The 11,404-nt window shown below is 38.8% G+C and overlaps 1 protein-coding gene across 1 annotated transcript; it reads right to left on the reverse strand.

Annotated features, from left to right (window-relative positions):
* Positions 1 to 226: 226 nt before the first annotated feature.
* LOC121894585 (trypsin-like) lies at positions 227 to 4,979 on the reverse strand. The gene is made up of 4 exons (XM_042407286.1): positions 4,831 to 4,979; positions 3,349 to 3,490; positions 2,184 to 2,450; positions 227 to 783 (listed from the first exon to the last, which is right to left on the reverse strand). Exons 1-4 carry the CDS (start codon positions 4,977 to 4,979, stop codon positions 613 to 615), a joined length of 729 nt encoding a protein of 242 aa, XP_042263220.1. The 3' UTR covers positions 227 to 612.
* Positions 4,980 to 11,404: the final 6,425 nt, after the last annotated feature.

Here is an 11,404-nt window from a genome sequence, read left to right on the forward strand (position 1 = left end):
TGGATTATTCCAGTTTTGAGTAACTGTGGGTTGTGTGGGTAAACAAATGACCCCACAACTGTTGTCAGATTCTGATTCAAAAGTTGCATGGAAGTTTGTGACATGACATTTTTCCACCACTTGGAGCTAGTAAGAAGAGCACAAACAAAAACTACAAAGACATTCACCACTAAAGTCTGACACAGCTATGATCTCTGGATATATGAATATTTATTGCCATAAAAGGTTTTCACAGGTTATGAACTTCATATCACAGGAACTGTATGTAGTCTACAATGGTGTCATGGTCACAACAAATCATTCCTGTAGTACTACCACTGCTGTGACAATAGGCTTATAAAGTGCCTGTGCACACAATTAGTACAACCGTAGCTGGCAATGTTCACAACTAGATAACTTGCAGTATCTATGAAAGAAATACAACTTTATGCCAGATGGAAACTTCAACAATGATGTAACATAATCATCATTATATTGGTATTCAAAACATGATAAAAATACACAGAATACACAGAACTACCTCTGGTCTGTGGCAGCTTTAATCATTTCAGGGGGAATGATCCTTTTAAGGCATCAGTGGCTATTTTAATTATCTTTGTTTCATCCTTTTTTTCAGTATTTGGTGCAGCGTAAGTACGACCCGTAGATGACTTGGTCTATCCACCGGCGGAATTTGGACACAGCCGTGTAGACTCCCGGAAACTTAGCATCACCGCAGCCGTTGCCCCAAGAGACCACGCCATAAACACGCCCCCCGCACACCAGCGGCCCGCCAGAGTCTCCCTGCAAGGACAAGACCACATCCCACATCAGTTACCATGCCACAACCATTAGTGTTGCATTGATGCTGCTTTAATGTCCTTGATTGGTGTTACAAGAAAGACTAAATTATGCTACAGTCCGAACAGAGGGGGTCTCGATCACAACCGTTTTAAGAAGCGTTTACTTCTCCAGTATCTTAGATGTCCCAGCAAGGTTAGGTTACTTCTTTGTTGTAAATCTGGCTAGACAATAAAGAATAGGATGGTCAAATCTGTGGCTGCGAGAACATCCTATTCCCAAATTAGATGTTGTAAAATCATGTTAGCCCAAAATAAATGTCTTGGCACAGACACTGCCTTACAAAAAAGCACAAAAAACAGGCCTACTACACTTAGTTTGTGAAATATCAAATTTCAGAAAACTATATGTGTCTCTATTATGTGAATTTATGTGAAATGCAGTTTCACATGCATAGAACTACATGGACTCATGTGATACATGCGATAAATTCACATTTGCTTTTTTTCGGGGCCAACGGGAATTTTTACAGCACATTAGAAGTGACCAATGGAGACGTGAGATACAAAAGTCTCATATATCATTATATATGGCTGAACCTGCTGTGAAAAGCTTTTCTCACCATTAACATTGCCGTCATGGAAAGGCCAGTTTTACTGTTTATTGCTTACCTTGATTGTTGGGTGATGATAGCTTTTAAACCTTCGCAAATTTAAACGGTAACATCTTGCTGCCACTTAGAAATGCCAACACACAAAGTTGCCTACTGCAGATTTAAATATAGCATGTTTTAATTAGTCATTCAGCTCTTTACCTGAGGCAAAAATATAGCCTACTGGTATATCACACATTGAATTTCATGTAATGTTCTTCTCGCACTGAAGACTGTGGCAAGAATTCTTTCATGATACAAATAACCAAATCAGTACATGCTGTCGTCTGTAACCGTATCTCAAAATTACCACCATGTTTTCAGTCCTGATGCTATTTCAGGTTGCTTTTCTTTCTCCTCCGCAACTATCATAACTAATACAATTCCTGAGGGTGGACGGCCACGTCTGCTTAATAAAAGTTTGTAGCTGAACCAACACTGACACAATGAACTGTATCTTCATACTGTTGTGATAATAAGCTTCCACAAACTGTGTTATTGTTTCACTCTAATGTGAGCTGATGAAAAGAGGATGACCTTGTGCTATTTGATATACACTAGGAATCAAGGCCTCTACCTTGGAGAATTTATGTTTCAAAATGGATTTAATGGCTTTTCAAAGATCAAATGATCTTGTTTTTCACAGGGGAGCAGATTGGAAACATGCAACACCCACTTACCTTGCAGCTGAAACAGTTTTAAGTGGCTGCGTGACATTGATTAAAGGTGTAACATAAGTCGTCTCCTGTACCTTGCATGCATCTTTTCCTCCAGTCCTGTAGCCAGCACAGATCATGTTTGCTGTGATGTTTCCATTAAAGGACTCGCTGCTGTTACACCTTGCAGTCGAGACAATGGGCACTGTGACCGTCCTCAGGGTGAAGGGTGCATGGCCTCCACCCAGACTGTTGTAGCCCCAACCGGACACCCGACACACCCTGCCTTCGACCACACCCGTCCCCTGCCGGGGAAGAGGCGCCAGGGACACGTATTTGTTCAGCACTATGGGGGCTCGTAACTGGACAGAAAATCAGAGGAGAGTTTCTGAGTAGGCATGTAGTATGATTATAATGGTCAACATTATCCAAATATACAATATTTTCTTGATAACTGTTAAAGCTGCACTAATTAATATTTTTTATAGTAACAGTGGATCAAATGTGTATGTGTAACGTGAAATAGGTTGCTCATAGTGATGAATTATCATCCAACACATAAAAGGAGACTCAATATCGGGTTTACATTTGTCAGGTTGCCTCAGACACAATCTCAAATAAATGTTGGTCCGTTTCTGCTGGATGTGCAAATAGGCAACTGTTTGTTCACCCGTTTACCATATCACCTTTATAAGGTGATAATATGTCAGTGTTGTGTGTATAGCTTGTTCCGCTGTGGGAATCAAAATAAAGATACAGACCTTCATTGATTTATAAAAACACATTTATGTAATACAAGATATCATTGTAGAACATCAAGTACACTTGACATGGATTTTATTGTTGTGTTAAGTGTTGCTTTGCCTACTGGCCACAGACGGTTGCTGTGATTATGATGATATAAATGTGTGGCTATGTGATAGACCTTTTTTTGTCATTGAAATATATATTATCCCATATACTGTCCCATATATAGCGTATGAGAAGAAAATGCATTTTATTACAATAAAATACTTTATTCTACTAACAATAAAATATATTTGTTTTAATGTTCTCTTGACTGATATCTATGAAAGTATATATATATATATATATATATGTGTGTGTGTGTGTGTGTGTGTGTGTGTATGTATGTATATACATATACATATATATATAACATTTCATATTTTTTAACTGTGCTTTTCTCTAGATAAATCCCTGTTGTGTAAGAATTTGATAACATTGTTTGGCTGAATCTCTGTAGTGCTCCTGTGGTACCTTAATGAGCATGATGTCAGCGTTGTTGGTGCTCCTGTTGTATAAGGGATGCGTGACCAGCCTGTAGGGTTTAGCGTACTGCTCAGTGCCCTCAAAGGTATTTACGATGTAGTCCCCCGCCACTATCATCATGTGCTCTGCCCTAAAACAAGGCATTTCCATTTTACATCACATTTATTAATAGATACAGCACTAAATACATCATGTCCTTGAGATATGATCATTACTGATCACTTCTAAAGCAAGAAAGATGATGTAGTGTTTTTGTTGAATCAGATAGTTTATCACCAGAAAGGTGAGAGTGATGTGGAATGACATGCATTACAATTATGAGCAGGATTCAAAGTCACAGCACAATGTGAGCACACCGGTTGACCGTGGCTGCCATGAGGTGTTTGTCGATCAAGGAACAATGGCTTACTGTGAGCAGGCATGGCTGGGACAGTATAACAGAAATACGGCCAGTTCCCTGAATCCAGACAAGATCACACTTCACACACACACACACACACAAACACATCCCAATGATGTACCAAGGTCAGCTGACTAGACCGCATCTGTGTGCTGTTAGACTTCCCAATGGCCTGTATATAGGTTTACTTTGCATAATGATCAAGCGGCATCGTTTTGACGTTACATACCCGTGGCAGAATGGATGTTTGCTTTTAGGCATCTGTTAGGACCATCTGCTCACATTATAAAATCATGCCAAGTTAGCTTCTACACAGTGACTTCTACAGCGTCCACTGAAAGAACGCCAGTAAGAATGTCATTCCCTGTGCAAGTGTTTCAGAAACTGTTTGATCTTTACTTTAAACAAAGTTCAAAAAAAACTGTCAAGTGACATTTTAGATTCATTCCTGTGTAGATCATAAAAATGGCAAGGTAAAAATAGCCTTGATTTCTTGCTTGATGATACTTAACCAAGTAGTGGCTAATAAGCACAGCTGTGCTTTGAGGTAAATGCTAATGTCAGCATCATGGTCAGCATGCTAACATGCTCACAGTGACAATGTTAACATGCTGATATTTAGCAGGTATAATGTTTACCATGTTCACCATCTTAGTTTAACGTTTTATGCTATATAATATAAATATGGCTGAGGTTGATGGGAATATTAGTTTTGCAGGTGTTTGGTAATACAAAGAAAGTATTGGACAATAAATTTTGACCTAATGGTGCTAAAGGAAAAGTGAAGTGATCACCCAAGTCATTAGGAGTCTGGGGAACATGAATATCTGTACCAAACTTCATGGCAATCCATCTAATAGTTGTTGAGGTATTTCAGTGCGGACCAACCAACTGGCTGAATGAACAACCGACATTGCCATCGATGGATGGATACTTTTACAGATGAAGAAGTGTGTAACCTTCCCAACATGGAAATCATGACAATATGGTTTTAGGTAGGCTATTTTCACCCAACAATAACAGCAAAAATGATAAACAGCTTATCAATAACTAGTATAGGACATTCTTACCCTATGTTACAGTGTGCTGCGGTCAGCACCCAGTGCCTGTGAACCAATGATCCACCACAGAAGTGTTGGCCCCTGGTGCTCTGCAGTGACACAATGTATTTGATGGAGTTTGGCGCAGCAGTGTAGCCACCTACTATACGGCCCTGCATGAGTACATGGCCTGTACAGAGACAGAAATTTACAAGACAGAGGAGTTGTGGCAGATGACTTTACAATTGTTAAATATGTTTTTGAACATTCTCAGTCACTCAGCTCAAAGGATATCTAAAAGTACTGATTTCACTCACACTTAAGAAATCTATATTATAAACATGAAAAGATTTCACTGAACAAAAGAGAAACATAAGGAGTGAGGCCCTCCCAATCCCCCCCTCAAGCCACTTGACTTGCCCTAACAATTAGTGGTTTTCTGTCACCTGGGAGGCCATTGCATAATGAAGGTAATCCAATATAACCTGACCTTCTAGTGTCACCACCTCACTCTGGGCTCTGAAACATTAGAGTGGGGGCTCTCCCTATCTGTCTTATGCAACCGCTTAGCTACTGTACATTGGCTTCAGGATCTAAAGGCGAAGACATGAAGCGAGCAGTAAGAGCAGACTATTTCCAGGAAATATCTACTATTCCTTCCTGTAAACGTGGGTAATCACAAACTAATCTCTCAACTCTGTATAGTAGAGGAAAGCAATATAAAGGAATAGTTCAACATTTTGGAAAATACCTTTATTTACTATTTACCTTTATTTACTTTCTTACATTTAGATGAATGTAAGTATGGAGCTATAGATGGCAGCTGCTTAGCTTAGCATAAACATCATAGACTTAGCGAGCGATATTAAGATGGACCTAGCGAGGTGTGACATCACCCAGTGGTTTGCAATGGAGCTGGTTTGAAAGCCCAGAGTTGCAGCTTATGGCTTCACATCTTACTAACAGAGCAATAATTTCCAAAATGACAACCAGCACATTTATTAGAGGACCCATAGTTTATTTGACCATAATGTCTCATTGAAAAAACTTATTTCCAGAAAAGTTGACACTTTTTTAATGGGAGTCAGTTGGAGCCAGGGATCTTGTGGAGCCAGCATCTAGTGGCCATTGGTGGCATTGCATTTTAAGGTACTTCCGCATTGGCTTTAGCCTAAAGCTGTGGTGGTTGCTGCTTGATAAAGACTGGAAAAAGGAGGAAACAGGTAGCCTGACAATGTATGAAGGCAACAAAATATGTCTACCTGTACCTCGGGGTGTTCTTCAGATTTTTTCAGCTACTACTGTGGCCAATCATTTGTGCTATTTACTGTACAGATATGAGAGTGGTATCTATTCATCTAACTCTCTACCAGAAAGCAAATGAGTGTATTTCACAAAATGTCAAACTATTCCTTTTAATAAAATCTTGTCCTTTCAAATTAGGAAACAGGGAAGTTTAAAGCAGAAGATAAAAGGGTGAAACTAGAAACCCTGAAACTAGCACCCTCTTAAACATTTATTAAATGAAAAGCTACGACCATTAAAACACAACACAATCCAACATTTTAAACGGAAGAAAGTATCATGTAGTTTGTTCACAAAACTGAAAAAGGTGTACTCACTGTGGACTGTTAGAAGGTCCAGAAGTATACCACATAAACACACAAGAGGATTCATCATAGCTTTAGAGGTTTGAGGTTGTTCTCCTACACCATACCAGCAGCTCAACCACTGCACTCTACAGCCAGACTACCAGTGTCCTCTGCTCCCATCCAGGGCACCCACTCCTTTCTGGAAACACTAGGAGTCAGTCACTAACAACCTTGTTTTTCATTTCATCGTTTATCATGACATGCAGCACCTCAGTTCAACACTGTAGCATTGATTGAAAAAGAAAGAGAGAAAGAGAGCAACAAAGTTCACCTTCAAAAACTGCCCAGCCCCCCACCCCTCTCCATCCTGCCACCACAGCACTATCACAACTCTTCCTCCTGACCCTCCTGACTTGTCGAAAGGCCTTACATTGTTGCCATGGCAACACAGGGTACTGTGCCGAACGGGTTCATCTATACTGTATCAGCATGCTCTGTCTATGTCATCATCCAAGCTTATCCGTGCTGAAATATTTCAATGGCCTACTGTGTGCTGTGTGTGTGTGTGTGTGTGTATGTGTGTGTTGTTCGTGCATGACTTTGCCTTGTGTCTGTGGGGAAATGCACATCTGAGTCAAGACAAAACAGGTATTCTACACAGCTGTATGAGTATGAATCATCTATCATCACTGAATCGTTGTCAGCAATGACAATAACTCATTATCATCAGCCTGATTGTCATCATTATCATCATCATCATCATCAGCCTTCTGGCAAGTCAGCATCATCCACAGCATGGGAGCAGAATCTCCCTGACCTCCTCTTGTCCCACATTTAGAGCGAGCTGAATAATTGATGCTTCACCCAGTAGAATGGGTGAGACGGCTTTGTGTGACCTCCCACTGTCAGGTATTTCCTGGACCAACACTAACCCGACTTCACACACAATCAACTTCAAACATAATATTCTCTTTCCATTTCATAAGTACAGACAAAACAAAGATGACTTGCAAAAGCAAATATTTTGAAAATATAGCAAATTTTCAAGCTGAAAGTTTTAAAGAGTCAGTTCACCACTTGTGGTATTTAGTTCTGGTGTTTTGGTGTATTTTTGCCACCACAATAAAACAATGAGGGTGAATGGAATTTCTTTTACTAGCTATGAAACATAACTTGTAAAACAAAAGTCAACAGCAGTCTCTCTTTCCATAAACATTGTCTTGGTTATTCTGGATAATTCACAGAACAGGATGTCAACAAGTTTTATAGTTTTATAATATTTCTAGAAAGCTGTTCCAAGGAAAACTGTTGACATTGAGGACATTGTTTCAGGAAAGACATGTCACTAGTTGAAGTCATTGCTTAGGAATTCTCTGTGTTTGGACTTCTATGGACACCTTTAAAATGCAGCTGACGACCAACCTGTTTAGATTTGCCTTTTATTTATTTTTACCTCTATTTTATTTTAGTATTTCTGTTTTATATCTTGCTTTTATCTTTTATCGTAAAGATGTGACATTTGATCTAAAACTTTATTTACTTACTAACTTTACAGTCATTGAATTGTTTTAAAGGACTAATTTGACATTTTGGAAGATGCACGTTTGTTTTCTTGCCCAGAATTAGATGAGAACATTGATATCACTCTCACATCTGTACGTTGGCCTGGCCAGTATGCAAAGAACAAAACTTGAAGTTTTAACATTTTCTCTTTTTGTATCAATTAAACACAATATATGATGTGTTTATTAGTGAGCTTTAGTGCGAGATTAGATTGGTGCTTAACTTTTGAACAGAACCAGACAAGCTGTATCTCCCTGTTTCCAGTCTCCATGCTAAGCTAAGCTAACCATCTCCTGGCTGTAGCTTCACACTAAATGCACTGATATGAGAGTCGTATCAATCTTTTCAACTAACTCTCATCTAGAAAATGAATGTGCATGTCCAAGAATGTCAAACTATTCCATCAAATGTAGTTTTTTGATGCTGTGAACTAGGGTTGGACGATATGACAATATATACCTTGAGCAGTGGTGGAAGAAGTACTCAGATCCTTTACTTAAGTAAAAGTAGCAATACCAAAATGTAAAATTACTCCATTACAAGTAAAATTCCTGCATTTAAGATACTACTCAGGTAAAAGTACAGATGTATTATCAGCTAAATTTACTTAAAGTATTAAAAGTAAAAGTACTTGTTTTGCAGAAAATCAGCCGCTGTGACTGTGACTGATGTCAGCTGGGTGCAGGAAAGAAGAAAAAACAGTTCTGCTGCACAAATTTGGATTCATTTTTCAGACTTCTCTCTAAACTTTTTATTTTTGTTAAATATTGGAAAGTTTTAGGTCTTTGGGCCTTGAACAATAATTTATTTCGTGGCGCTGCTAACAACTCAAACATCTGTAACATGACAAGGAGCAACAACTACACACAGTGGTTACAAGCCAAAAGGTTTGAGAACTAATGGTTTAATCTGTAACATATTTTTGTGTTTTAAAAGCTGTTATTTTATGTAATTTAAGAAATATCTGAAAAGTATCTACAGCTGTGAAATTAAAGTAGTGGAGTAAAAAGTACAATATTTCCCCCTGAATTGTGGTGGAGTAGAAGTACAAAGTAGCATAAAATAGAAATTCTTCAGTAAAGTACAAGTACCTCATAATTGTACTTAAGTACAATACTTGAGTAAATGTACTTAGTTATATTCTACCACTGACCTTGAGATGATATGAATTTGTCAAGCATCAGATATTTTGATGATTCAGCCATTGTGGGAAATGTTGCATGCTTGTCACTGAGTAGGACAGCTTTATTGCAATGTTGGAATTTATTTGGTTTTAGTGCCAGTGTGATGAAATACCATGGCTTGTCAGGCATTTCATTTGCTGGAGAAGTCTTTCAAATCAGACATTTTGACTTGTCACATAAAAAATACACAGGTGTCTTGTTTTTTTGTTGTTTTTTTTTTTTTAATTTGGATGAACTGACCCTTTACATACACAGTTGGATCAGATTTTTTTCATTTCTTCCATTTACAGTTTTTTGAGCTAAAACATTAACAAAATTTATATTTTGACTTGTCCTGCTCTTTTATCAACAGTACAATGATCTAGTGTTGCTTTGTCATTGAAAACAGTCTTTCAATCTTTTTATATCAACACAAAAGTCTGGATGAGGGAAACAAGTGTCTGTACCGACTACATTTCAGTGACATGTGCTCCTCTCAGACTGATATGTCTATACTGCACATGCAGTATTGTGCAAGGTATCTGCCTCGCTCTCTTTCTCTGTCTCACACACATGGACGCACACACACACACACACACACAAAGGCATACTGTTTGTCACCTCAGCTTTGCACCTGAGGGAGAGAGGAGCACGCTATCGCCTTTCACCCTCACAGTTGGAATGACACCTTGGGGAGCGTAGACTGTATGGAGGCTATGAGTTACAAACCAAACACCTCCGTGTGTGGGAGCTAACAGTGGAAAACAAAATAAAACTGCGGGGAACCTAAATGAGAGTGACACCCGGGGAGATGGATGAGCATAGGAGAGGAGAGAAAGGACACGGGAGACACAGTGTGTGCCTGCTGGATCAGACTTATCAACATGAACACAGGCCAGGCTGAGGCACTGATTTAGCACTTTCTACTTTTAACATGATTGTTTTATGTTGACTCCGAGTCAACTGGAGGGGAAAACAGAGGTACAAAAGACATGCACTCGCCCAAATATCATCCTCAGGCACTCTTAGTCTATGTTCAATTAAATCTAGATTTCTGAGAATCAGTTTTTCCTTGTGAAGAATAAATTCTGTTGTGTTCTGCTGCGTCTCAGGTTGATAAACAGTTTATCAAACTCAGACATCATAGTATCTTTTGTCCTGCCCCCTGCAACATCAATGGATACACAAACAACATGTCGGGCGAGTATATTCTATCATTTCTAAAGCTTGTTGGGTTTCATCTCCATAAAGCTTCACTTTATCTCCACCACTAGACAATGGGCTGAATCTGTGAGAACAAAGGCCTTAGAAAGAGAGAGTGTAATGAAAGAGAAGGCTACAGTTTTTTTTTCCTTCTTTTTCCCATGTATTAGGTCAGACTCTCTGCTTTCTATGTGTGAGAGACTCACTACGTGACACTTGGATATATGGCTGACAATGGCAGGGAACAATGAGAGTGACAGGCATGGTTACAGTATAAAAGAGGCCTGAGAGTTCTCAAGCTGTACTGTATGTCCCGGTATGAGAGGAGCGTGTGAGAGTGTGTGCGCCAGTGTTTGGATGCTGGACCTGGATTGTTTTCTCACTTGACTCTTAATAAGGTGAGGGAAATTTGCATCACATGGATATCAGTTTGATCATGTGTTATTGTTAATCAGCTGTGGGGACTGTAGATTAATGGCTGCCAGGTGGAGGATACAGAGCACCAAATGGAAAAGTTATTATTTTAATGCAGGATTTTTTAAAGGTAAGATGAATCACTAAAAACCTGAAAAAAACCCACTTTTTTTATTTCAAATTGACTGCGAAGAAGCAATGCCATTAGTGAAAATGCCACCGTGTTTGTATCTAATCTCTAAGTACTGTGATTATAAATTGTAAACCTCTGAATAAAGATGATCTTCATTGTAGAAGTTCAAGTCTCAGCACACTTTTCTAACACTGCATGAGATTAGAGAGTTTTCTGGAACATATTTCTAGATTCTTCAGGATGTCTGCATGGAAAGAAAAAACCGCAGTGCAGGAGTGAAGAAACTCTTTATGCTATAAAAATGATCTGAGATGCAAGATACTTTTGAATTTTCACATTTCAAACAAACAAAATTTGGACATTCCAAACAAAGTGATACTTACCCTATTAACTATCAAGCGTGCAATCAATCGAATGAAAAATGTGAGACAAGCCAGCACTATTAAAATCTTTTCTTCATGTTTACCAGTTTATAGCCCGTGATACTGACCACATCTGTCTTTTATTTAATTATTTTTTGTTTGGTAGCAACTAAG

The sequence above is a fragment of the Thunnus maccoyii genome, chromosome 3 (assembly GCF_910596095.1).
Source record: "Thunnus maccoyii chromosome 3, fThuMac1.1, whole genome shotgun sequence".
Taxonomy (NCBI): Eukaryota; Metazoa; Chordata; class Actinopteri; order Scombriformes; family Scombridae; genus Thunnus; species Thunnus maccoyii.